This window comes from Myotis yumanensis, unplaced genomic scaffold (assembly GCF_028538775.1).
Source record: "Myotis yumanensis isolate MYYU_CA2020_CCGP unplaced genomic scaffold, mMyoYum1.0.hap1 SCAF_1, whole genome shotgun sequence".
Lineage (NCBI taxonomy): Eukaryota > Metazoa > Chordata > Mammalia > Chiroptera > Vespertilionidae > Myotis > Myotis yumanensis.
The window spans coordinates 29,739,030-29,765,525 of record NW_027223752.1 but is presented as its reverse complement, the minus strand read 5'-3'; the positions used below and the strand labels follow the sequence as shown (position 1 = coordinate 29,765,525).

The 26,496-nt window shown below is 45.2% G+C and overlaps 3 protein-coding genes and 1 pseudogene across 3 annotated transcripts in view; 1 reads left to right on the top strand and 3 right to left on the bottom strand.

The window, feature by feature from the left end:
* Positions 1 to 7,372: 7,372 nt before the first annotated feature.
* Positions 7,373 to 17,128, bottom strand: NPC2 (NPC intracellular cholesterol transporter 2). Its single transcript, XM_070416683.1, has 4 exons — positions 16,974 to 17,128; positions 13,129 to 13,236; positions 10,645 to 10,817; positions 7,373 to 8,102 (listed from the first exon to the last, which is right to left on the bottom strand). The coding sequence occupies exons 1-4, from the start codon at positions 17,053 to 17,055 to the stop codon at positions 8,016 to 8,018; spliced, it is 450 nt and encodes a 149-aa protein (XP_070272784.1). The 5' UTR covers positions 17,056 to 17,128; the 3' UTR covers positions 7,373 to 8,015.
* LOC138999510 (U2 spliceosomal RNA) lies at positions 11,464 to 11,668 on the bottom strand (annotated as a pseudogene).
* Positions 17,129 to 17,466: 338 nt separating the features above from the next.
* On the top strand, positions 17,467 to 19,184 carry ISCA2 (iron-sulfur cluster assembly 2). The gene is made up of 4 exons (XM_070416672.1): positions 17,467 to 17,551; positions 17,795 to 17,897; positions 17,994 to 18,109; positions 18,638 to 19,184. Exons 1-4 carry the CDS (start codon positions 17,481 to 17,483, stop codon positions 18,810 to 18,812), a joined length of 465 nt encoding a protein of 154 aa, XP_070272773.1. The 5' UTR covers positions 17,467 to 17,480; the 3' UTR covers positions 18,813 to 19,184.
* Positions 19,185 to 22,411: 3,227 nt separating this feature from the next.
* Positions 22,412 to 26,496, bottom strand: part of LTBP2 (latent transforming growth factor beta binding protein 2) — a 93,343-nt gene continuing 89,258 nt past the window's right edge. Inside the window, exons 35-36 of the mRNA XM_070416659.1 lie at positions 26,084 to 26,233; positions 22,412 to 25,624 (exon numbers count right to left, since the gene is read on the bottom strand). Coding sequence (XP_070272760.1) covers positions 25,479 to 25,624; positions 26,084 to 26,233 — 296 coding nt within the window. The 3' untranslated portion in view covers positions 22,412 to 25,478. The remainder of the gene's footprint in view (positions 25,625 to 26,083; positions 26,234 to 26,496) is intronic.

Below are 26,496 nucleotides of genomic sequence, written 5' to 3'. Positions count from 1 at the left end.
ACCCATGAACCAGGAGGTTACACATTCAATTCCTGGTCAGAGCACATGCCCAGGTTGCGGGCTCGATCCCCAGTAGCGGGTGTGCAGGAGGCAGCCGATCAATGATTCTCCTCATCATTGATGTTTCTATCTCTCCCTCTCCCTTCTTCTCTGAAATCAATAAAAATATATTTTAAAAAGAAAGTTAACTAAGTGAGGGGGGAGCATTCCAAGCAGAGGAAACAGTATGTTGTAAGAGTCCCGTGACTCGGGGGGAGGGAGCACAACCAACTTTAGGAACTGAAAGGAGACCAGTGTGGCTACAGCATAGACAGGGAAAGGAGAAGTGGGTCAGATGGGCTGGGTGGGTGGGGGCCAGAACTCTAAAATCCAAAGAGATAATTTTAGCTGGATATATATACATATTGGGAGCATAGTCAGGACATAACCAAATATGCTTACTTACTTCCACAGAAAATGAAGTAGGAGGAACTTTAAGTAAAAACAAAAAGCCCTGGCTGGTGTGGCTCAGTTGGTTGACTACCGTCCCGTGCACCAAAAGGTCATCAGTTCACTTCTGGTCAGGGCACAAGCCTGGGTTGCGGGTTTGATCGTCAGTCGGAATGTATGTGGGAGGCAACTAATTAATATTTCTCTCTCTCCAATAAATAAAAATATATTTAAACAAAAGAAGTAAAAAAGAAAAAAACAAATGAACCAAGATCAATAGTTCAGGAAGAGGTAAATTCACTGTAGTAAATATTTCCCCCCAAATCTCAGAAGACAAAGGTCAGGGATATGCTTGTGGAATGAATGAAAGAATCGTAAGTGATGGATGAATAAAGATCTAGGACAGTGTTAGACATGTCCATTTCCAGTCATGCTGCCAGCAGAAGCCCCTGCCCTGGCTCTGCCCCTTCCATGACAAATCGCCCGCAGTGCTCTGCCTTCGGGTAGCCATGGAATTCTGTACATGTGACCGTCATGGCGGTATCCCACCATATCCCAGTGATGGTTTGCTGCTTGCCTCTCCCACTAGACTCTGAGCTCCTTGAAGTCTGGGACATTGCCTTACTCATTTTTTCATCCCCAAGGCCCAGCAGAGTGCCTGGCACATACTAGATGCTCAGTAAGTGTTGCCTGAAGGAATGTACAGGGTCCTGCCTGTATAAATTTAACTAGACTGCATGGTGGTCAGGATAATAGAAGTGAGCAGTTGCCTAAGCCTTCTATACCCTCAGGACTAACAGCAAACATTTCAGGAGAGCCAGCTGCATTAGACATCTGTTTTGTGGCCAAATCTTAAACTTGCTTTTACAGGGATCAAACCGAGGACCTTGCTTTTCTTGTGTTTTTTTTGTTTTGTTTTGTTTTTCCTGTGGGTGTGTTCAGGTCAAGTCAACAGGAACTAAGCTGAAAAATCCAAAGGATGAATTGTCTGTCAGTCTTCTCCGCTAGCCTCTGATATGGATATTCTGACTGTGAGTAGCCTTTGTTTTTCCAAGCTACAGGCGCACACCTGTCATCTCCTTTTGTTCATACAACACTTCTATGAGGTATTTAACTAAAAGTGGTTAAATGATTCATCCAAGGTCAGGGCAAATCAGTCAGGCCCAGAGGCTTTTCTCCTACATTCATTCAATGCCTTTATTTCCTACCCAGCACTTTCCCTGGTACCCACCTTGTAAGAAGATGGTTCTCAGTGGCCACAGTTGGGGAGATGCTCCAGATAGTTCCTTGGGCCTTGTTCCTGCTGAGAAAGCTCTGGTGGGAAGCTGAGGGGGTCTTGCCAGGGGCTGCAGAGATTCAGCGTATCAGAGAGGGGAGAGAGTTGGGTAAGCCAAATCTGCTTTCTCTCACCCTTTCAGAGGGAAGCTGATACAATATGCAGCTACAGAGCCATGACCCAGACAGGGGCAGCCAAGAGCAGCCGGGAGGCGGGAGGCTTGTTGAACTGAACTGGAGACAGACAGCAGCCAGGAGGGAGGAGGAGCCATTTCCTCCCGAGTCCAGGGCCAGGGAGCCTGCAGGCTGGAGACAAGCTAGTGTTGTCAGTGAGTCCTAGACACCGATGGCAGCTGGCTTCTACAAGATGTGAGCTCAAGTCCTGCTCTAGAGCTGCCCACCCAGGATAGGGCACTATGCGCCCTTCTTCAGAAGAAGGAATCCAAATCCACTAGTACCTTCCTGTCCCTTTGGAGACCAAGGTTGCTATAGGGTTAAGTGGTAAGATGCAAAACCTCAAGAACATGACATTTTTTCATATTGGAAGAATTCACTAACCAACTGCTGAGTGCTGAGTTCTGGGCATTTACTTAAAGATGCCAGGGCAGTCTCTATTCTTAATATGTTTACAGTCGAGAAGGAAGGTGAGCTAACACACAAAACTATACATGAACATGAATGTGGTTAAATGTCATAAAGAGAGGATTAGAATCCACCTTAATGAAGGCCAACCACAGGGAGGGCCATCAGGGTGGCCACAGTCTTGAAAGGCACCTGGGATTAAACCTGGAAGACAAATCCATGGCAAATCCATGGCCGTTGAGCAGTTTCCATGGTTGCAACCTTCTTTTCTTATCTAGGAGGATAATAATTATCAGGTGCTTATTGGAGGCAGACACTGCACTGAGCACTTTGCATATACCACCTCAGGTCATCATTAAACCACCCCGAGGTGGGTCCTCTTATCCTATTTTACAGCTGAGAAAATTGAGGCCTTAGAAGTTAAATAAAGAGTAGTTCTTAATAGTACTTATCACACAAAAACCAAAAGTTGTTAAATAACTCATCCAAAGTTAATCAGCTAGAAACAGTTGGAGGTGGGATACAAAGCCAGCATATATTGAAAAATTGAAATGTTACAGAAATCTATAAACAATTACTATGATCCGACAGTGAAAACTTCCCCACAGACGCTGGGGCAATGCTCAATTGCCTATGGAGCAGTCCTAAGGCAATCCTGGGTGGCATCTCTCTCTCTGGTGCCAGGTTCCTAGACTCTAAGCTGCCTGGGAGGGGCAGAGACCAACAACTCCAGGCAGGAGAAGGCAAGGTCAGCAGAGAAAGTCAAGACCATAGACTTCAGAATTCTGGAGAATCAGGTGAAAGTCCCACGGGTGAGCCAGGTGATAGTCCGTCTGGACTCCAGGAAATTTCTTTATTCTGACAGGTATGGTTAGTCTGTGTTTGCTTGCCCCCGGTGTCCAAGCTTCCCTTCAGTGTCTTGTGAACAAAAAAGGGACTATGTAGCAAACCTGGGGACTCAGGGCACTATCTGGGATACCTGACAAGCCCAACGACCAAAAAACCCACATGGATGATCTGATCCTAAACTCCTGACTGGGCAGACTAGGGCAGGCAGTCCTGTCCCAGGTCCGTCGCTTCCTTATTAAAGGCCAGTTTTCAACGAAACTGAGCTCTGTCCATTGCTCTTATGCCTGTAAGATAACCTGCCTTTGAAATGTCAGAGTAATTTTCTTTTCTAGACCCCTCAAAACATTGTTATCTTGCTCCCCATATACCATCTCCATGTGCTATAAATGTTAACTATCCTGTGCCCACCGATGCAAATGAAGCATGTGTTTCTCCATTTTGTTTTTTTACCCAATTTTACAGATTTTCCTGCTCTGCTTTCTCCTGCTTCCTTAACCTACCACCAATGGATTTCCTGCAACCTTTCTTACTTTTTCTCCTTTGATTCTAATGTATAAAATAAGCTGTAAAACTTGCTATTTGGGGAGCATTTTCTCCATCCTTTGACATCTTGCTTTTGGGCATGTCCTTAAAATTTGGTTCAAATAAACTCGAATAAAACTTTTCCATAGGCTGGACGTTCTTTTGTTGACAGTCTCAATGAATCAGAAGCTGTTAGTTCTGACAGCGACTTTAGAGATGCTCTAGCCCAATCCCTTCAATGTGGAGAACACTAGAATGCTTTCTCTTTGCTTCAGCAGGTCATCTCACCACTAAACACTGATGTGAGTTGTTTCCCTTGATTGCAAAACCCAGAAAAGAATCTTACAACTACTGTGTGCATCCTTTGAGAGCCTCTGTCAAACCTGTCTGTAATATTTATTCCATTTGCAGAACCCCCTTTTGTGGTGGAGGCATGTGGGTGGGTAGGGGTTTGAGAGCAAAGCCGTGCATTTCTCTAATGTTGCAAACAGAGACTACTGTTGTCTGCCTCTCCTTCTGCTTCTTCCCCTGGAAGCCCCAGCGTCTCTGCCATGTTCAAGGCCAGCAGCCATCCATTTTGTCTGCCAGGCTCCTTATCAGCCTGCCCCACTGGCAGTCAGAGCTAAGTTGACTCTTTCACCTGCTGGCTGCTCATCTGAGGCACATGGTGTGTGGAGAACAGGCTGCCATGCAGAGAGGAGCCAAGATTTTTCTTCTCTGAGCTTAAGCAGATGAGGAGTAGCAGTACTGGCATGCTAGGTCCACCGCAAGATCTCATGCCCTTACTCTCCATTTGGGACAGCAAACATCTGAGCTCTGTGGCTACCATGGGGCAATGAGTAGAGGACAGGCGGGAAATGCCTGCAGAAAATGGAAGAAGTCACAGCTCTTCTGTTGCATTCGTAAGGAGCTAGCTAGGCTCACCACACTGCTCACTCTCTTCCAGGACCGTCCAGCCAACTATACAGCCCAGCTCCTGAGCTGCACCCTCTACCCTCCCCTCCACTTTTTCGGAACCAAACCCCTGATATCAAGAGCATGGTAGGTTCCCATAGCAATGGGACTTTTAACTGTTTCCATGGCAACCAACACCCAGACCATTTAGTTGCTAGTCAACTGACAGCTGTAAATGAATAGGATTCAGTTTAGAATTCAAGGGATAGGCCAGGAGATTCTCTTCTTAGAAAAAGACACAACCACCCAAAATGACTCAACTTTGTCTAAAGATTCTTTAAGGCAGCATCTGTGGAGATCCAGTGCCACTTTCAAACTCAGGTCACACAACACTGCCCATCCCATTACACACACACACACACACATACACACACACACACACACACACTTATACACACCCCTAAACTGAATATCCCAGGACTTTAAATACTCCAAGCCCTAGTTCCTGTTCTGTGTTCTCTCCAAAGGGCCCTTGGGAAAAACACTTGTTTCAGATGACTATTACTATGGTGACATTTCTCACACATAACCCTTTCCTCTGTGTCGATCTCTTCCTATGTACCACAACCCTGTCCTCATAACCAACCCAGTCACTTAAGCAATATTTGCTTTTTGGATTATCTGTGTGAATGGCTATTTCCAGATCATCTTCCCTTAGCCTGAACCTCATCTGTGTCAAGCCACCCTCCCTTTATTGTGGGTGTTCTCCAAGAACAGACTGTTTTATCAACCTTTGCAAAGCATCATTAAGATGAATTTGTTTCCTTTAAGAAGTCAACTAAGATTTCAAAGCCAAGGAGGACTGGAAATTACTCCATGCTTTTTGCTTTTTATTGGCCTGATGGGACTAAATGCCAGGCCTCCCACCTAGCACTCCACCAAACCGGGGATATAGGTATTGTGTTCCCTTTACTCCGTAAGCAGGGGTGCCTCTCATTTTTGTTTTTTTTTTTAATCATTGGAGTCTGGAATTCATGCAAGAGAGATGTGTCTAAGCCTCCATGGCTTGCTCAGTGGACAAGAAAAGTATGAGACTGTCGTTGGAAAGAACATGACCTTTTTTATACAGCCTAAGATTCAGTGCTTCTCAATGTTTTAATGACTCCGGGGGCAACTGTGAACTGTCTGTATGGAAGATGACCTTTCAAACTAATCCCTCCGCAGGAGCCCTAACTAGCTCACTGCTGCAGGATCCACGTGGCCTCACATTGGCCGGTAAACAGGTATAAGCTGTTGCGTTACCCTTCTGCTCTGACTGAAGGGTACAGGTTAGCGGAACTGCTTTTCTCCTGTCGTGTCCCATATGAAGGTGGGAGTATGAAGTGCAGGGTGGGTAGCCTTTAGCCTCAAAGGAGCTCAATAACATGAAGTCTTCTGGGGATCAGGAGAGAGCAGACAGGAGAACTGAGCTTTCCCGGGCACCTAACAAAGCTCCGTGCACAGAGACAGCCTCATTTTTCCAAGGTGACATACCACACACCAGACTGAATTTGCTATTCCTGATGTTTCTAGGTGAAGAACAATGCTTGTCTCCCAGAGTAACTGCTAACATATACTGAGTCTGTGCTATGCGCCAGGGGTCATGCTAAATGTTTTACATGCATCATCTCATTTAATCCTCAGAGCCCTATTGTAATTATCCCTATTTAGCAGGTAAAGAGACTGAAGCACTGGAGAGCATAGGGATTTATAAAGATCGCACTGGTAGTCTTATTAATTGGTGAAGCCAAGATCCAACTACTGGCAGTCTGAAGCCAGCGACCACAGAATCCCTTTGGAATTCTTACAAGTCTGATATACCTAGGGTCCGTCATGGGGAGGCAGAGAGGGCTGTCCCTCTGGTCACAACGTGATGGGATACACAAAAGGTCTTAGCTACAGAGCACAGTGGTTGAATGGCTCCAGGAATTAACTAGAATATCTTGGCTGTTGATAACTTTATTCCCGATCCCTGGCTGTCCCCTGGTGGCTTTCCTGGGAAACTCACCAGCCAAAGAAATCCAAGTGAAATTAGTGGGATGAAAAGAACTGGACTAAATGACTTATTTGCTGTATAAACACTCTAACCAAAAACAGGTAAGCCTTTCAAGGTCCACATTACACAACTCACTTGTGACTAGCGGGTGATCCCTGTGACAGCTACAAGCTGACTGGTAGTACACTGATTAAAACAGGCAGCAAAATCTATGCCCCATGATTACACTTGTACTTCAAAAGCAGGAAACAGGATTTAATTAATGCAACCATTACTTGCAACTTCATATGTCATTTTTAAGCTTCTAGGCTTGCCTCGTGGAAGGTTCCCAAAAGACTACTATGCTTCACGACAACTTGCAACTGAACTCCTCACCACCCCCACCCACTTCAATTCCGTTCCCTTGCCCTTTCAGATGTTATTATTCAACTAGGTGATGTTGGCTTTCACTGCTTATTTCAAGCACACTTGGTGGTATAAGATTATGCAAATAAAGCAGAACAAAGCCATTTCCTATAAAATACTAGTAGATTGCTAAGGTCTAACTGGGCAAGAAGGGGACAAAAGGCAGTTTCTGAGAGTTGTGCCTTTACTGCACTCTGGGACCACGGGGCTGGGTATCCATCCACCTTCCATGGATCTGGGGGAAATACTCTGAAAGAAGCGGGTGACCTAAGCACAAATGCAGAAGACTGCCAAGTTTTTATTTATTCAAAGGGACATTTCCAGGTGCATAAAGAAGTCAAATTAATGTTAAAAAAAAGACCACACCAAAAAACAAACATCTGCTAATCAATTGTTGAATTTAATGAAAACCACCTAAGACAGAAAAGGAGAAATGAGATAACCATGGAGAACCAGCTACCCAGAGTTGAGTTTGTCGCAGACCACCTCCCCCTCTGCTGAAACGCGGGATACCACTGGAGACCAAGTCATTATTGTTGAGGCAGTGGAGCTGGAGGCGCTGTCAAGAGTCAGCAGGCTTGTTGCTGACTCAATGATGCACTGAACTCAATGAGGCACTTGGAGATGTAACACCCCAGCTTGAGGAATGTGGTTTGGAACCTGTCCTCCACTACAAGGGCCAATAACCTCAGGGCAGGTTATCTAATATCCCTAAGCAACCTCATTCTGGTCCTGTCTGACTGGACCCTCCTTATTCCAACAGCAAAAAACACTGAAGACAATTAGGTCAATCCCTACACACTCTCTTCTTTCCTTCAACCCTTTTACAAAAGATATTACAAGGGCAGCAGTTCTAAGCTCTCCAGAAACAGGGTCTGAGATGCAGTTGCAGGTTGAGAGGCATAAACAGCAGTTTAGAAATTCCTTTCCTCTTATGGCACTGATTTAGTTTAGACTTGGTTTCTCCTCCCCTCCCTCCGCTCATGCTCTCATTCCCAGATGGACATACTGGCATCAAACAGCTCTAGTTTTCAAGCTGTACTGGGATTTCCCAGCAGAAGAGACACTGGTCTTTGTCATCCCGAAGTTCCCACTTCACCACCAGTTTTATCTGGAGAAAGAGAAAAAGAATTAAGAAAAATGAAACTAGGATCTCATCTCAATCTAGAATTGGTTTAACTATGAATCCTAGGAGTACATTGTAATAAACTGCCCAATTTCTCACGCATTTTTTCTTAAATCATGGCATCAGGAAAGCTGCTTGGGAAGTGGACACAGCTTGTGTATTTAAACTTTAGAATAATAACCAAGTAAACTTATCAAATATAATTTCTAATGCATTTTTTCCATAAATGAAGGTTTACATAAAAAATGATTTTACACTGAGACAATTTCTCTTGTATTTGGCAATCTGATTTAGCTTTTCCCAATTGTAACCATGAAGAGCAGAGATTGTTAAGTACAAGAAATTTACTTGTTAGTTGGAAATGAAACTATCAAAGCAGAAAGGATGTCCAAAGAAGTTTACTACCATATGAATAATTTCAGGAAGGATAATCCTTGTAGCATATAGTTTCAGTTAAATTCTCTAAACTACTTTAAAAAAATTGATTTTAGAGAAAAAGGGAGAGAGAGAGAGAAAGATTGATGTGTGAGAGAAACACTGTTCGGTTGTCTCCCACACGTACCCTGACTGGGGATCGAACCTGAGACCGTTCGGTGTACAGGACAAAGCTCCAACCAAAAGTGCCACAACAGCCAGGGCTTAAACCGTATTTTTATTTCCTTTCTTAAAATTCAACATTTGAATGCAGTGATACCCAGGTTTCTCTAACCTTGTTTTGTAAGTTTTTCAAGAACAAGTACACATTAACTACTGTTTCCCTTAGTGCTTAAATTAACACAGTTTAAGTTTAAGCTGTTTTTCAAATAAAATTAATTCACTTAATAACTACCACATAGAAAGTGCCTACTATCTATCAGGCCCTAACTAGACACTCTATATAAATAATTGAGGCTCCGAAATGCCTGAGATTATAATGCTACTTTGCATATTAATCTACAAACCTGTCCCTAACCTTTAGGGTCTCTGACATCCCTTAAACATAGACTCGCTACATTAGAGACTTTTTAGGATGTTCTTTATTTATTTATTTATTTTTAAATATATTTTATTGAATTTTTACAGAGAGGAAGGGAGAGAGATAGAGAGTTAGAAACATCGATGAGAGAGAAACATCAATCAACTGCCTCCTGCACATCTCCCACTGGGGATGTGCCGGCAACCCGGGTACATGCCCTTGACCGGAATCGAACCTGGGACCCTTGAGTCCGCAGGCCAACGCTCTATCCACTGAGCCAAACCGGTTTCGGCCGGATGTTCTTTAATTACTTGCCATTTCTAGAAAATCAATGGCCAGATTGCTCCTGGGTTCTATTTGATTGGAAAAAAGTAATCCCTTTACTTCCTCCATTCTTATCAAGATTCATATTTTTAATACAGGTCCATTCCAGCAGGCTCTATTTTATAAATGTTTGGTAGAAGAAAAAGTAGGCATGGCAGGGTGAGTCAGAGGTGAAGATAAGTAGGGGTTGGAGGGGGGTGGAGGGGAGAAAGAAGAGTGGAAAAAGCTACCTCTCTGCTATGGAGCTAACAAGCTACTTCTCTCTTATTAACAGATTAATGGAGAAACCAGGATTTTCTGATGATAATGCTATGACAACTTGAAATCTTGAATTATTTGATATCTGACTAAAATCTTTTGACACTTTACAGGTTTTGAAATCACAAGACTTGGCTCTAAGTCAAGGCTGTAATATTCCTTTGCAGAGTGGACTCTGTTCATATTGCATAATATTGGAAGCTCAAATTTCCTCAACTGTAAAAAAGGGATAATATCATCTCTACAAAGAGTGGTCCAGTGAAATATCCTAATATATGAAAAGCCAGGGGCCGTCACAACCAAAACCACTGGACGGACGACCGAATAGCAAGCTGCGTAGGGCGACCTGGCCAGCAGGGGGGTTAGTGAGGGATGACCAAACAACTGAACAGCAAGCTGCGTGGGGTGACCAGGCCGGGCTGATAGGGGGGGCAGTTGTGGGCAACCTAGCCGGTGGGGTGGAGCAGCTGGGGCAACCAAGCCAGTGGGGGTGGGGGGGGAATTGGGAGCAACCAGGCCAGCAGCGGGGGGCAGCAGTAAGGAGGGGGGAAGCTAGGGATGACTGGGTGGGCAGAGGGGGGCAGTTGGAGGCAACCAGGCCAGCGCGGGGCGGGGGGGGCGCAGTTAGGGGCGATCAGGCAGGCAGGTGAGCAGTTAGGAACCAGCGGTCCTGGATTGTGAGAGGGTGCAGGCTGGGCTGAGGGGATCCCCCCCCACCCCACCCCCGCCCCGTGCACGAATTTCGTGCACTGGGGCTCTAGTTGTATATAAAAATGGCTATCCATTAGGCTATAGACAAAGAACAAAAGAACTCTAAAAAAATATCTGTGTACCTCGTGATTCCTAACACTCTAACTTATTTCCTTCCCTCAGGCACCTTTCCTTCACAGAGTAGAAGGACACGACTTCACTTTTTTCTTCCTGCCCCCCTCCTCAGATATCTAATCTAGTCACAAGATCTCCAGTGTCCTCAACAACAAGGTCACTTACCGAGGGGTACGCACTCTTCACTGGCAGTTTAGCCATGTAGTTGTAAGTCTTGTTTTTTTCGATGGGGCAGGTGACTCCACTCTTACAACCATCAGGTTCAGGAATGGCAAAGGCAATTGGGACGCCCATCACGATGCCATGCACCACGGCTTTGCTCCCTTGAGATTGAGTACCTAAGAGAAAAAAAAAAAAGAGAATAGTGATGGAAACAGCCTATTTCCAAACTCTAAGTAAAAATTCAGATATATTCTCAAGCAACCGCATTGCTATGATAGCAAATCATAATGTTTGTAGCTCTTAATTCCTAGGGTCTATTTCTCTTTGTAGTCATGCTTTATACCTCTGTGAATGCAGAGCAAGCATTTACAGCAAAACTTGAAAAATTACTGAATTATGCAAAAAAAAGGGTATCAGTGCAAAAAACACAAAGAACTGTTTTCTTTGCTCTTAACCCCACCTTGCCCCTCACTGCCTTTCACAGTTTCTCAAGAGAATCAGAGCTACTTGGATAAATAATCTCATTCAACAAAGTAACTGATTTTTGGCTGTTAACTTTCTATTTACTATTTCCATCAGCTTCTGTCAAAGTGGATTATGTATCTTAAAGAGTTTTAGGAGGCTGGTCTCTGAATTCTCAAATACTCCCACACAAAGGATTCCATTAGAAATTAAGAATAAAATAGAAGGCAATGTAGAAAGAAGGAATACAGAATCTATATACATACCATGGACTGTAGCAGTAGAAAAAGAGGTAACCCTTTAGAAACTGGATAAGATTAGAAAGAGGTGCATTTCTGGCTAAGCTCTGCCCTCCAGATGAAAAGATGGGCAGGAGGAATAAATATAATAAAATGAGGGCAACCAGAATTATAAGCTGTTAGGTCATTCTGGAGATCTGGACTATTGGCTCTGCTTTTTGTGTGTGTGTGTACCGTTTCCAGAGGTACAGAGAGGATGTATCAGATATTAAACTGGTAAGAACAGGAACTACACTTTAATCTTAGCCCAAAAGCAGAGAAGCGATGGGCTGTTTCTTTCTTTCTGTCTGGGTTGGTGATTACTTTTGTTTAGAAGTCACTTTTTTTTTTTTTTATTGGAACAATAGAGAGGCCAGGAAAGAAAATAATTCTAGTACTCAGAGATGTCTTTAGGCTTAAGAATAAGAGATGACAGGAGTGGGGGATATGTGCAGTGAAGAAGGAAACTTTATTCAGTGAAAAACAGCTTAACTGTGATACAGCATGGCTGAGAGGCAGCGCTGGGCCAAGCCCTCTCTGACTAGACAGCTCTGCTCTGCACCTCCATGATCTGCTTTGCTCTGCTTCCTGCCAGTCTGCTCTTTCAGCTCAGCTAGGAAGACGCATTCTCCAGTCTTCAGTGCAATGGGAAAGTGTGTTTTGATATTTCTTATTAGACTGTCTAATCTAGTTCCAAAAAATAGAAAATAAAAGAAGGATTCAGGGTAGATACCTTCCTAGAAATAAAGATTATGTGGTTATCTAGATTCCTGGAAATCTGAAGGTGATGAATGGGGTACCAGAAAGCAACAGGTTCCAATGTTTCTTCAAGTTGAAGCAATTTCTCAGATTTCTTGATTGCTTCTTGGGTCCCCAGTGAGTTCCCTAAACCTAAGTATTAATTACTCTTGTGTTTTGAGGCAGAACAGACTTAATAGCTAGAAGGCATATTGCTTAAAATAACATTTAGAGGAGTTCCAAAGTCTACAGAATTGGGGTCTGTACTAATACTCTGAAGTCTGTAGCTAAACAGCTGACATTCCCATAAAAGCCTACTGTGCAATATGGTCCGAAATAGGACACAGAGAGCCAACCTCTCTTCTCTCACCTGTGAACACATGGAAATCTCTCTTTGCTTTGAGGGAGTCTGGACTTTGGGAAACAGGCAATATGGGAACCCCACATGAGAAGGATGTCCAAGGATATAGCCAATCCTAGCTATACACAGGCTGGAAGGGAGGTCACAGTGTGGGGAAGCACGGAACGCAATTGGAATGTCTGTAAGGAGGATTCTCTAAAAGGTCGAGAGCCTCTGAGGGGACCTTGCTGAAGGCGGCAGCTCCTACCTTGACTTTTCCAAACAAGTCCGATCCCCCAGGGTATTTTGCTAGAATCTCTATGTTTAGTCTTTAAAGACTTGACCTTGTAGAAGCATATACTTTCTCAAGGATACTTATTCTGCTGATTGTATCTAGAGGTTAATTTTAGTTCAAGCTGTGTTACAATAAAAGCCAAAGGAGGCAGGTGAACAGGGCTACTTGGCGGTGATAGCCAGGTAGTGCCTTAGCCTCTCTATCACAGAAACGTGTGTTGATCATTCATCTGTCGTTCAGGGTCTGCCGGTCAGCCCCGGCATCACGGAATTCTTACTGCAATTCCCCTCCCCCACATTCCCATGCTCATCCCAATACTTGAGACTGATGTTATGTTTAAGATGAAGTTGAAGGTAAGAGCCACTTTTACTCACTACTGGTGAAGGTGACATTGACAGCATAAGATTGCCCTTTCTGCAGATGGCAGGGCTGAATGGGGCATGGGATCACATTCACTTCCTTTATAACTCCAACCCCGGAACCTGCAAAAGAAGAAAAATGAGTTGAAATAGGAGAAAAAATAAATCACACAGGCTGTCCCTACCTAATGTGAGGATGCTCTATTCTCCCAGTTAGGGTGAGCTCTTTTTCCTTTGACCATCAGCGATCTCCAGGGAACTGCTCATATTTGATGCGTGAAGGGGAATTAAGGAAATTATTAAGTATATATAGCCACTCCACTGCTCTGTAACCTGGGTGGTCTATACCATGAAAAATCCTCCCCCCAAACACCTCCCTCCCCCAGGATTTTAAAGCAGCACACATATCGTACAAGTGATGGCTCAAGTCCCAGCAATACTGCTTCCATTTGGAATCTTGACATTGGCAGCTCCCAAACTGCCCTCCCTCACCATCTTTCAATCCAGTACTGGTATCTCTCCAAATTAGTGGTCTCCAAGCTTTGTATACGCCTACCAATAAGAACAACTTTAAGCATTCATCTGCAATACACAGATGTGTACACTCCACTTTGGAAACCTGTGTTCTTCAAAATAAGTATTTTTGGGGCAAGGTATGTGTCCTTTAAAAAAAAAAATTCAGTCTAAAAAAGGACAAAAGTGCTATTTGTTCACAATAAATGCTTGATCAGAAAAGGTAAGGCATAAATCATTAAAAATCCCGTCATCTCATTCAGGCCCCAACACTGGACAGCTGAGTGGGAGAGAATGCAAGAGAACTGCCTGTTAACACTGCCTGTAACAGGGTAAGGGTAAGCTCTGCAATTCAGCCACCACTATTGAGAGGAAGACTCCGAGACCTGATGCCTGGGTTTGAAATCTTACTAATCTCAATAATGGCTCCATTACTTACTGTGTAACCTCAAGGCAAGATACTTAACCTCTCTGGGGATAGTATTGGTACCTACCTCATAGAGCAGGTGAGCTGACACCCATGTAGCTCTGAGATAAGTGTTTGGAACATAGTCATGCTATGCAGTATGTTCCCTTTATCCACGGTTTCTCTTTCTGCGGTTTTGGCTAGTTACTCATGGTTAACTGTGGTCCAAAAAGATTAAATGGAAAATTCCAGAAATAAACAATCCATAAGTTTTAAATTGAGAATAGCATGTCTCACCCAGGACATGACTCACCCCTTTGCTCAGCAAGACACTTAGCATCTGACTGTCCCCGTATTACAGTGCTTGTGTTCAAGTCACCCTCACTTTACTTAATAATGGGATGGCCCCCAAAGAACAACAGTAGTGATGCTGGCAATTCATATATGCCAAAGAGAAGCTGTATAGTGCTTCCTTTATGTGAAAAGGTATGTATGTATAGGAAAAAACATGGTATATACGGGGGGAGGGGGGACAAAAGTAGGTTTACAATTGTAAGTACACAAAACAGAATTTATTCTTGTGTTACTATTTATTAATTATTATATTATTTCCTATATAAACACCTGTAAACCTAGTTTTGCCCACCTTGCATAGGGTTCGGTGCTATCCATGGTTTCAGAAATCCACTGGGGTCTTAAAACATATTCCCCATGGATAAAGGGGGGCTACTGTATGACTATTTACTAATTATTGTAATCATACCAGGATTCAGTCCATAAATTTAATCTAGAGTATCTGCTCCTGGGTGGATTAGCATGTTCCCTTTTGCCACACAAGGTGGGCCTCTCATCTCAAATATACTTTGTGGGTAGAAATTAGGGATCCAGGTGATAGAACAGACTGTCTCTAAAGTAGAATGCATGAAGACAGAAAGCAAACTGAAGGCTGAGAGCACGTTATTTGCTTTGCAGTCACCGTCCCGTAGGATATGAAGTGAGAAGCTCAGATGGACGGCCTCTGCTCTTAGGTGTAACAGTCACCATACTGACCAACACTGCTCCAGCTAGTCTGTAAGTACTGTATCCCCAGCTTGTTTCTCCACCATGGCAAAGTTCTCAAACTCTACACTCAAGAATTCTCTTCTCTGAGCACTCTGTTCCACTCTGTCATAACCTCCATGGATGAAGGGGCGGGGGGAAGAAGGGGGACCTAGAACTTTAATCAACAACCTATTGAAAATCAGTGCTTATACCAAAGCTTTCTGAATCTAGCTTTTCTGCCTGCTTCTTTCAAGGCTGGGTCACATGATCTACAAGGAACTGAGTAAAGGATGGTACTTGTAGCTCCTTCATCCAGTTTTTCAGCTGACAAGAGGTTCTTGCACTCCCAATGTCAACAGAACAAACTCCTCAGTCCCAACCTGCAAAAATTGCAAAACTAGCTTGCCTGGCCCTATTTCTCACTTGAGGAGATGCCACTCCATACAGTGGAACTCAAAAAACGTTTGATGTGGGCACTAAAGTTTTTACATTGTATTTCCCAATTCAAAAGTAAATTGAAAATCTGTAGCGGAAACCCTCCTTCCCTTAAGAAGTTCTTGCCGGAGGTATACACCTGCTTTTTTCAAAGGAGTAGAACAATGTTTGGATTTAATTTTTTTTTTTTCAAGGTAACCACTGAAACCCAAAGTGGCTCAAAAACACACACTAGTTTCTTATTGCTTATTAGTTGCGAGAACTTGGGCAAGGTACTCTATGTGCCTGTTTCCTCATCTAGAAAACAGATTATGAGGGCTGAACGAGTTAAGACAGTGTCTTCATCCAAATGTTGGCCACTAAATTTAATAGAGGGAAAGGAATAGCATTTGTTAAGTAATAACAGGCCAACAGTCTTTATTCCTTCATCAATCTGTCCCCTAGCCCCAACTTTGCTTTTGCTTCGACCTGAATTTTGATGACATAATGGAAAAGTATCCCCTCATTTACTTTTTCAACAAAGCAAAGTTGGGGGCTAGGGGACAGATTGATTAAGGAATAAAGACTGTTGGCCTGTTATTACTTAGTAAATAGCATTTACTATTACTTGGGAACTGGATATAAAGGAGCAAAGTTATGCTGGTTCCCATTCTGCTCTGTTACTTTGGTTAAGTTACCTAACATCTCTGGAATTCAATGACTGACTATAGGATCTCCCAGTTTCCTTCCAGCTCACGAATTTTATAAAATCAGTTTCACGCCTTTCATTTATCATTATACCGCTTCACTTCAGAAAAGTTCAGCAGGAGCAATCAATTCTGTAGACCTGACTGAACGAACTCAAAATTTCTACACCCCTCCCCCTCCTTTTATTTCCCAACGAGACTCCAACCACAGCGGCAAGGGGGGCGGGGGTATGTGTCACACGCTGCGACCAGAAACACGAGTTCTATAGATAGGAGGAAATGACAACATTCCATAGCCCCCCCCCCCCCCCCCAAAAAACGCTAACGGAGTTAATCACGAAAAGAAGAACTGACTTTGGCCTTGCCAAGAAAAGGTTAGTTAAAAAGGAAAAGCAAACACAGTGGGGAGGGAGAGGTCATCCAAGATACAAGGCAAAAATACAAGTTGTGAGCCCCTTCCCTCGCCCCCGCGCTGTCTATGGACCTTTAGTTGTCTGCCCTGCAAACTTTAGGAAACTTCGGCAGAAGGTCCACCCATCGCCAGGGACGTCCAGGGACCCCACACGCGCGTTCCAGGGGCAGAGACAAAGCTGTGGGTGGGCGAGTTTCCTCGAGGACTGCACCTTCTCCCCGGCCCGAACCGACCCCACTCCAAGAGGGGTCCGAGGCTGAGCCTGGCCGCCGACGGGGACCCGCCCCACCGAGCTCGGGTCTCAGCGCGAGGTGCCGGCGGAGGCTCCCGCCGAGAGCGCGGAACCTCCCGCGGGCCCGGGACTCACCGCAATCCTTGAAGTGCACCGGCTCGGCCAGGGCGGAGGTGCTGAGCGCCAGGAGCAGGAGCGCGGCGGCCAAGCAACACATAGCTGCTGAGGAACTTCCAAGCGCAAGGAAGGAAGAAGCGGCCGCCGGAGTCACAAGATAAACCTGCCGGGGCGGGGTCGGGGAGGAGCTCTATCCGGCGACCCGGCGCCCGCAAACAAGGCCTCGGCCCGCCCACGCCCCGCCCCCGGCTGCTGGGACCAGGCCCCTCTCGGTCTCCGCCCACACTGTCCGCTCGGCCGCCCAGCGGACTCGGATACATCTCTGCCCCGCCTCTCTTTGCAGTTCTCGGCTTGGTGGGTGCATTCTCGCTTTCGCAGTGGGAGCATTCCTAGCCAATAACATGCCTCCGCTTCTTGCACCGCCCAATAGGCGTGCTCGGAGGCGGGGTTTCTGGGGCCCCGCCTCCGAGGCTCTGGCGGAGAAGGGGATTGGGGCGACGCGAGGGGCGGGGTTTGCTGAGGAAGATGGCGGCCGCCAGGGGCTTGTCCCTAACGGCGGCGGCCCTGAGAGCGGTCACCCCCTGGCGGAGGAGCAGGTACTCAGCGTAGAAGGACCCTTGGGAAGTGTGTTTAGGCTTTGTGACTTCCCGGACTAAGCGGAAACGAAGGTCCTCGGGGGAGGTGAGGGTGTGGCGCGAGGCTGTCCCGTTGGAGGTCGCCAGGTCTGTCGTGAGGATAGTGCAGTGGGGGTCGCCGGGTGTGGCGGGAGGCCGTCCAGGTGGGGGTTGCCAGGTGTCCCTCTGCTCGCGGGCTCACCGTCCTCCCTTTGCGTGTGGCAGGCTCCTCGCGGCGTCCGGCCGACCTCCGGCGCTTCGGGAAGCGTCATCCTCCAGCCCCGAGGCCGACGAAGGCCAGGTTCACCTCACCAACAGCTGCGTCCAGGTGAGAGGGGCGGCGGCCCGGACCGGGGCCTCCCCGGGGCCCACCCTTCTGCCGCCCCCGGCCGGGCGGGCCTGACCCCCTCTTCCTGCGTTTCAGAGGCTCCTGGAGATCACCCAGGGGCCAGAATTCCTCAGGCTGGAGGTGGAGGGGGGTGGATGCTCCGGATTCCAGTACCGATTTTCGCTGGACACAGTGATCCACCCCGACGACAGGCAAGGAGGAAGGGAAGGGGTGGCGGGTCCTCGGAGTGTGCGGGAGAGGGAGCGTGTGTGTAGTTGAAGGCGCACTTTTATTCCAGATTTGAACGGGTTGCTCAGGATGCTCCACACCATCCTTCCCGCGCACAGGGGGACGGGGTCGGGGGGACGCGGGGGGGGGGGGGGGTGATGCACGTGAAAACGGTTGTCTTGACTCCAAAGAACCAAGTTATAGGAGGGAGATGGGCCTTCCTGGGCCCGCGGGGTCGTTAATAGGAGTTAGGCCGGATGAGATGCCAGGTCTGAATTTCCAAACGTTTCCCAGGAGTCATTCCATTGGCTCTTTCTGCCTCCAAAATCGGCACCTTTTTGGAGGCAGTAAGGAATGCTGCCTCTGTTTCCGAAAACCCGGAGTGCGCCCCTCTCCCACCAGGGCCCAGAGTGTCGGGTCGTTGGTGGTTATGATCTGGTGGTTATGATCGTCACTGATGCTGTCCTCCTGTGTGTGGTTTGCTTTTTGTGTTTTTGTTTTTCTCTCCCCAGAGTGTTTGAACAGGGTGGGGCCCGAGTGGTGGTTGACTCTGATAGCTTGGCCTTCGTGAAAGGTGCCCACGTGGACTTCTGCCAGGAGCTGATCCGAAGCTCCTTCCAAGTGCTGAACAACCCGCAGGCGGAGAAAGGCTGCTCCTGTGGCTCTTCCTTCTCTGTCAAGCTTTGATGGGATGGCAGGTGACCCAGAGATGGCTGCCACGGGTACCCCTTCGAGGCACCTGGAATTAGTGAAACGTTAGGGGTTTCCTTCCAATCATGTCCCTCCCACGATTTGATTTCCCGAAATCCAGGAGTGTTGTGTGTTGCCACTATGTTTTCCAGAATGTGAAGCAATCTTGACTCTTGACTTAATTTCTCCTGCACCCTTCTAAGGCCAAGGCTCTAGGTGCTGTTCCCTAAGGTTTGTTTAATAACTAGTTTGAAACCCAGTGTAATCTGGAGAGCCTCCAAGGCTCCAAAATGTGAGTTGCTTCTCTGGCCTTCAGAGCTGCTTGTACATAGATGTATAACTCTGTATAAAAGCTTCATTTTAAAGCAAGCCCCGTTTACTTGTCTTTTGAATCAGAGTCACAAATTAAAGAGCGTGAACACTCATTAGGAGGCCAGAGACGATGGGAAAGGCATCTCACCCTTCCTGAATGTGCTCCTGGACTTACCCTTATTTTCTGTGCAGCTCATGCTCTGCTTCCCATGTGCTAGGGCAGATAGATTTTCTTATCACACTCAGAATTCTTTTTTTATTTTATTTATTTATTAAATTTTTATTTTATTTTTTTCCATCACCATTTATCCCCTCTATCCCTCTTACATACTCAGAATTTAGATTCACAAAACCAAAAAGCCCATCACTCATAAAACAGACCTAACTCCCACTGATGCTTTAATCACTTGGAAAATAGCCTCCACATTCCTACAGACATTTCAAGATTCTGTGATCATTTAGTGACTGAATCTTTTAAGGATATGTGGCTTCATTTACCGTACGGTGTAAAACGCCTCTGGTCTCACACATAGCAGAAACTGGTCCCTTTTGTTGGAATAGATAATAGATACTCGGGGACTTTCTTTTAGGTTGAATTACCAGATAAAATGCAGGATACCCAGTTGAATTTGAATTTCAGATGAACAGTAAATAATTTTTAGTATAAGTGTGTCCCAAATATTGTATGAGATATACTAAAAATTATTTTGTTGTTTATCTGAAATTTAAATTTAACAGGTCATCCTGTATATTTATTTCTTAAACCTGGCAACTTCATTTTAGGATTACTAAAGTAAAAGCATTTTAAGCCACAAATTCCAATGAATTTTAAAGTACTTATTTGGGCCCTGGGTGGGTGACTCATTGTCCCGTACACCAAAAAGTTATGGGTTCAATTCCTGGTCAGGGCATATATCTGGGGTGTGAGTTCAATCAGGCAACCAATCATTGCTTCTCTCTCCCCCTTCCTCTCTAGAAATAAATAAAAACATATCCTTGGGTGAGGATTAAAAAAAATTAAAGTACTTATTTGGGTATAGCATTTATATAGGCTACAGAGCTAGAAATTGTTGTGGTATGTGTCTGACTGCTTGGGGAGCCAGAATTGCATGGACTGACAACTAAAAAAAGACAAAAATACCACCCCCATGAGGAATGATTTATAAATACTAATCTTGGGAAACTACACCCAAATTGATTCTGGAAGAATTATTGGTTAAATACACCTTTTCCTCCAGAGCCTATTGGTAAAAGTTTGTTACAGCAAAAACGTGCATTTCTGGACTGGATTGAACCATTTCTAGACTGAATTAGAATTAAGGTCATTCAATAAAAGAATTTACCATTAAAGAATGCAATACAGACTTTAGAGACAAAGTATCTGAGATAGAAACTTAGATGCTTTCATATTTAACATGGGAAAATCTAGGACTTCGAGAAAACTGATCATGTGTAGACAATGTGTACAAAGAGGAAAGAAGGGGACACTCAGAAACCTGAGCAGATTTCTTAGCAGATTTTCATGGAAGGAGGCAGAAGCCAGTGTACCGTGGAAGCATCTGTGTGTAACTTTACTAAGACTGAAAATAGCTGCCAGTACCTGGCCTAATAAGATTTTCAGCTCAGTCTAAGTCCTTTCATCCTCCCTCAAAAAAGAGATCTTGCTATATTTTAAGTGTTAGAAATATTCTTCCAGAATATTTTTGTGGGTTACTTATTGATTTGGTGATTTTAAAATTTATAGTGAGCATAAGCATAATAGCTTTAGTAGCTAAATAAACCATTGAATTGTAGTGGTTTATTAGGCAGAACAAGGTCTCTTAGAATGCCTATATGTAAGTACCTACTGTTAGTGGGAAACCTGGAATTTTGTGTGTAGAAAGAGTGGATTTGGGAGAAATCACCTTATTTCACACAAAGCTTTATGGGGGAACCTCAAATAACAAGAAGTCTCCATCGGAGGTGGGTGACAAATTTTAAGAACACAGGGCGTGGGGACAGTGGCAGTTTGTTGGGAATAAACAGTAAGCAATATGAAACAGGTTTAGGATCTTTTGCAGACACTTTCTGACCAGATGTCCTCTTCCTGGCAGGCCATAAAAGCCAGCAGGTAGTTTCACAAATTTTGCTCACTGCAAATTCATTTAGGAAAACTTTATACTCTTAGCATCAGAAGGGAGGGTTTTGGGGTTTTTTTTGTTAGTTTTTATTTTGCCTCCCTTTACTTTCAAGGGGAGGTTATCAAGGCCCTATTTGTTGCAGTCTTGATTTTATTTAACTGTATATGCAGGCTAGTCAGTGCCTGGGGCATCATGCCCTATCCTTTGCCTTAGCAAAACATAATAGTACAGGAACCAGAGGCAGGGGAGCCCTGGATCTGCTTTATGTTGTGAATAGCTTTATGTTGTTGCTCCAAAGAGGGGGCCTTTGGCCAACGTCCAGATCTTACCTTGTGGCATGATGCTTTAGTTATGTGATTGATAGTGACTAGTGATATGAAAACTATAGGTTTCCCATCCACCCTTTGTTTCTCTATGATTAGGAGAAAATAGTAGAAGATACTCTTTTTTTTCTGAGAACTGAGTACTATTCTTTTGGCCTTTTGCTATAAAGCATCCTAGTGGAAGGTTGACATTTGGCAGGGACATCCTGTGTAGAGAAGTGGGCAGCACTGATGGTCATGGGATAGCTCTCCCTTAGACTCTGGCCCTGAGCTGATGTCGCACAGCTTGCAGTGGGCAGGGCCTAACACTGTTCACGGCAGCATTATGGTTCTGTATGTTTGTGTCAAGCAGGAAACTCTACTTTTCTATGTATCTAAGATAGACATTAATGATTGCTTTTTAAAAATTTCTCTGCCATTTCTCCATGGAAATACCACAGGACTGCTTAAGGGAAGTTTGCTTTAAGAAATTTTGAGTCCAAGCCAGTTTGACTCAGTGGATAGAGTGTCAGCCTGCGGACTGAAGGGTCCCAGGTTTGATTCTGGTCAAGGGCATGTACCTCAGTTGCATGCTTGATTCCTGGCCCTGGTTGGGGTGCATGCGGGAGGCAACCAATCTATGTCTCTCTCACATCGATGTTTCTGTGTGTGTCTCCCCCTCCTTTCCACTCTCTCTAAAAAAATCAATGGAAAAATATTCTCAGGTGAGGATTAACAAAAAATAAAACAAGTGAATTTTTAAAAAAAGTTTTGAAATAATTATTATCTGGCTTTATTTGTAAAATATAGTCAGGTAAATATATAAAGAGACAAAACATTTAAATAGTCTATGGCCAGCAGCTGTATTTAAAAATATTTTATTTTTTTGAATAGGTAATACATATGGTACAAAATTCCAAGAGACACAAAAGGGGATACAATGAAAAAGTGTTCCAATCCTGTAACCATCCACCCTGTCATCCTCCCCACAAGTTACCATTGTTTCTAAGAATTTAGCCCACAGGTATATAATCCATAGAAATAATATGAAATAACATTTGCACAAGAATAATCATTATGGCATTGTTTTTAATAGCAAAAGTTAGAGAACAATGGAAATGTCCACCAGTAGGGGACTGATTAAATAAATTATGATTTATCCATTCAATGGAATAGTATACACTTATAAAACAGGATGAGAGAGCTCGTGTGTGCAAGTATGTATTAAGTGTAGAGAGTGCCTGGGAAGGCACATGAGCTGATTGTCAGCTGAGTCCAGTGGTGTTGGCAGAGCCATGTCCTGGAAACATACCTTGCCAGAGGCAGGTATGTTGTCAGCCTGACCTTTAGCTCAGGCACCAGGGGGTGGGTTTCATTATCTAAGTTCAGCCAGGCACCAGGAACAGATGCAATTATCTGGGCTCAGCCAGGAGTGACAATTACAAAGAAGTCACAAGAATGAAGAATTGCAGCTTGATCTTCAACCATGATTTCACATAATTTCCTTTGTCTTAAACTCTAGTAAAACTTCCCGGTATCATGCTGTATATAATAAACGCCCTGCACTAGCTCTGGGTCACTGTGTCTCCATCTGAGGGCAGCGTCCCACCTGGTCCCAGCTTTACTTAAAGTCTTTGTGTCTGTCTCTTTTTTTCCTTTTCTCAATCCCCAGCCATCCCTACTCAGGACTCGTCCACTCTCTAGCCATGCTGGTCGCGGCCCAAGAGAGAAAACTTATAATTAAGTGAAAAAAGCAAGTGTAGGACAGCATGCATAGCATGCTGTTTGTGTTTTTAGTACATAGAAATGTGTGTATATGCATGAAATATCTCTGGAAGGGCAAGCAGGGTGGTGAGAGGAGGAGGGGCAATGGGAACAGCACTTAAGGAAGCGCAGTGCCAGGAGGGTATATTGAAGAATGGTGACATTCTCTGAAATATGGGGTGTAAGATGGGGTTAGCAAATACCCAAATCTCCCCTTTAGACAAGTAGCAGCATGTGTTACACTTTGCTATACAACCCTCCTTTCCCCTTCATCTATTTTGGATATCCTATCAAGGCATTTAGAGCCACTTTTTCTTTTTAGGGCTCCATAGCAATTAATAGTAATTGTTTCTAATCTTTTGCTATTACAAATAATGTTATACCATAACCTGTTAAATATGTCATTTCACATTTGGTGAGAAAATAGCTGAAGATTAAATTCCTAGAAGTGGAATTATTGATTCAAAGAGTAAGTGCTTTTATAATATTGAAAGACATTTCCATATCCTTTCAGAAGCTGTATCACTTTATACTTCTGTCAGCTATGCATGTGCCTCTTTCCCCAGATGCTTGCCAACTGACAAGAGCATCTCAGGGTGGTTTCACTTGCATTTCTTTTATTGTGAGTGAGGGTCAGAATATTTCCATTTCCAAGTTGGGAATAAAAATAGTAAATTGGATTGTTAGATAATTAAATGAAATTTGGGTATAGCACTCAACATTGCCTAGCACAGAGCAAGCATTCAATAAGTTATGTGATGGCTGACAATCAGAGCAGCAGGTAGGACAGGACAGATTAAATTAAGAAAATAGTATTCATTTCCATGTCTCCAGGCACAGGGAGCCTTGCTCATTTACATTGCAGTTCATTAGAGGAAAACAAAGTCAGAGCTTTCTCGTCTCAGAAGAGTAAAGAACCTTTTCCCACTGGAACCCCATCAGAGGCTACTGGCAGAGCTGGCGAGAGGTAGGCACAGCCTCCTCGCTAATATTTAGACTTAGCCAACATGGTAAAGAAATGTGGTTTTATGTGAAACAACAGTGACGAGCCCGGATGTACATTTCTTTATTCTAACTAAATTCCCAGCTAGCCAAGGTTGGAGTGGGTCTTTCCTTGTGAACTCAGAGGAATGCCAGCCAGCCATTTTATGAAGGTTGAGAGGGCAGAGGCTTCTGAGAAGAGAGGAGAAATAACAGGAAATCTGGCTTCCCCCCAAACAGGACTACGCTGTATCCCACAAGCTAGAAAACAGACCTCTTTATTTTTAACACTCAAACTGGTGCCCACAAAAGGAGAGCCCAGGAGAAAGGTGTTTCCTGTAAGGAGCAGGTCTTCTGAGACGGGCACCCTGTCTTGTGTAAAGGAGCTACTGCTGGGTACATTTTGAATATTTACTCAAAGCAACTGAATATTTTCTTTATATTTGTGTGAAGCCCTGGCTCCCCACCCCTTTTCTTTTTCTCAATTCCCTCTTGCTTTCTCAGTCTTCTTGCTCCCCTTCATTTGTGTCTCTTACACTCAGCAAGCTGGTATCAGTCTTGCTTTTCTGAGATGAGGGGATCTTCTGCTCCTCCCAGGGGCCACAGAAGTGGCTATAAGATGATGTGGCAAAATCTGGTCCAGACCAGACTGGCTAAGTGGCAGTGACGGTTCTTGGTAGGAGGCGTTGGAGTCACTCCCCAAACTTCCTCCAGTCCTTTTGTGCTCCACAGATTCTGAAGGCCCATCCTAAGACAGGTGTAGCCTGACCCAGTTTTGCAGTCCCAGGATGATAGGTGGATCGTGGCTGGAAAAGGGGCGGTGTAAGGCCAAAGGACCTTGCACGTTTGCACAGCTTGCCGGGGAGGATGAGGGCCATCCTTTGGTAAGCATCTCATAGTCAGGCCAGGACAGGTGGCGGACTGGGCCTTGTGGCCAGTGGCTGAAGCGTTAAAGCATTTGATGATGTTTGAGCCAAGCAAGGGCATGGTGGCATGGAGGCAGTGACAAGCTCACAGCCCGAGCCTAAACTGGGAGAGATGAAAAGCAGGCAAGGCTGGCTGGGAGTGGGGCTGCAGGGCCTCCTGCCCGATGACTTCATGGTATCTTCCCAGCTAGGAAAGCATCCTCAAGGCCCCTGCCTCAGGCCCATTTCCAGGTAGCTGCCGACACTGACCCCTCGCTGCTACTCCTTGGCCGTGCAGTGGGGGGGCCCTGCCTCGGCCACATAACCGGGGGAGCAGTGGCAGCGGTAGGAGCCCTCCGTGTTCTCGCAGTGACCATGGGCACAGAGTGCAGCAGGCCCGTTCAAGTCATCACACTCATTCACATCTAAGGAGAAGGAAGGCAGGAGAGAGATGGCAGGAGCCTGAGGGTCTCTGGCCTGTTGCCTCTGGCCCTCTGATCCCCAACCCCGGCCCCCACCCTGCAGGGCAATCTTAGGTACAGCAGCCAGAGGCTGAGGTCACTGCCCAAACTAAATAACTCAAGGACGCAAAGCAGGTGGTGCTGAGCCCATACTGTGCCCAGGAGAGTGGCCATACTCTTGTCCCTGCCTTTTTTCTGTGTAGGCACCTCCATGGAAAGCTTTCTAAACACAGCATGCAACCTTCCTTTGGAGCTTTCTCACCACCCGACCTGGCGCTGGACAGCCTCACTAGGGGGCCACAGTGGATTATGGTCCCGAGTTTAGTTGTGCATCCAACCCTAAGGAGAGCAGGGGCCAGTCTGACTTTCCCACAGGGAGACATCAATGCTTCCCGGGCATTGCCACTCTGAGGCTAAACTTACCGACACAGGCCATGTGGGCCATGTCCAGCTGGAAGCCCTCGAAGCAGTCACAGGTGTAGCCCTCCCGCACACGCACACAGCGGCCGTTCTCACAGCCGTTCAGGATGCCACACTCCTCTGCCTGAAGCCCTTCGAAGCCAGCCTGGTGTTCTGGTAGGAATTCAGAGAAAGGAGCTGAGGCCTGGACCCAAACCTGGACCCTCATCCTCCACTACAAAGAGTGGCCCCTGTTGAGTTCCTGGGGTGAGGGTGGGGAGGGTCATAAAACTTTCACAGAAAGAGGCTAAAACAAAAGGCAATGCTCTTTAAAAATGAGAGTCATTTTGGGAGGGGTAGACCTTTAAATGAGGCTTCTAAGAAGGTTGGGATTCACTGCTTTCATAACACCAGGGCTCCTGAGCAGTGGGTATCAT

What these genes read in the sequence shown, in the direction of transcription:
- NPC2 (XM_070416683.1), bottom strand. Translation starts at nt 17,055, where the DNA reads ATGTGTTGCTTGGCCGCCGCGCTCCTGCTCCTGGCGCTCAGCACCTCC. An exon ending in GGTGCACTTCAAGGATTGCG is followed by an intron (nt 13,237 to 16,973) that starts GTGAGTCCCGGG and finishes CTTCTTTTGCAG; the next exon opens with GTTCCGGGGTTGGAGTTATA. An exon ending in CAATGTCACCTTCACCAGTA is followed by an intron (nt 10,818 to 13,128) that starts GTGAGTAAAAGT and finishes TTTTTCTCTTAG; the next exon opens with GTACTCAATCTCAAGGGAGC.
- ISCA2 (XM_070416672.1), top strand. Translation starts at nt 17,481, where the DNA reads ATGGCGGCCGCCAGGGGCTTGTCCCTAACGGCGGCGGCCCTGAGAGCG. An exon ending in TCACCAACAGCTGCGTCCAG is followed by an intron (nt 17,898 to 17,993) that starts GTGAGAGGGGCG and finishes CCTGCGTTTCAG; the next exon opens with AGGCTCCTGGAGATCACCCA. An exon ending in GTGATCCACCCCGACGACAG is followed by an intron (nt 18,110 to 18,637) that starts GCAAGGAGGAAG and finishes TTCTCTCCCCAG; the next exon opens with AGTGTTTGAACAGGGTGGGG.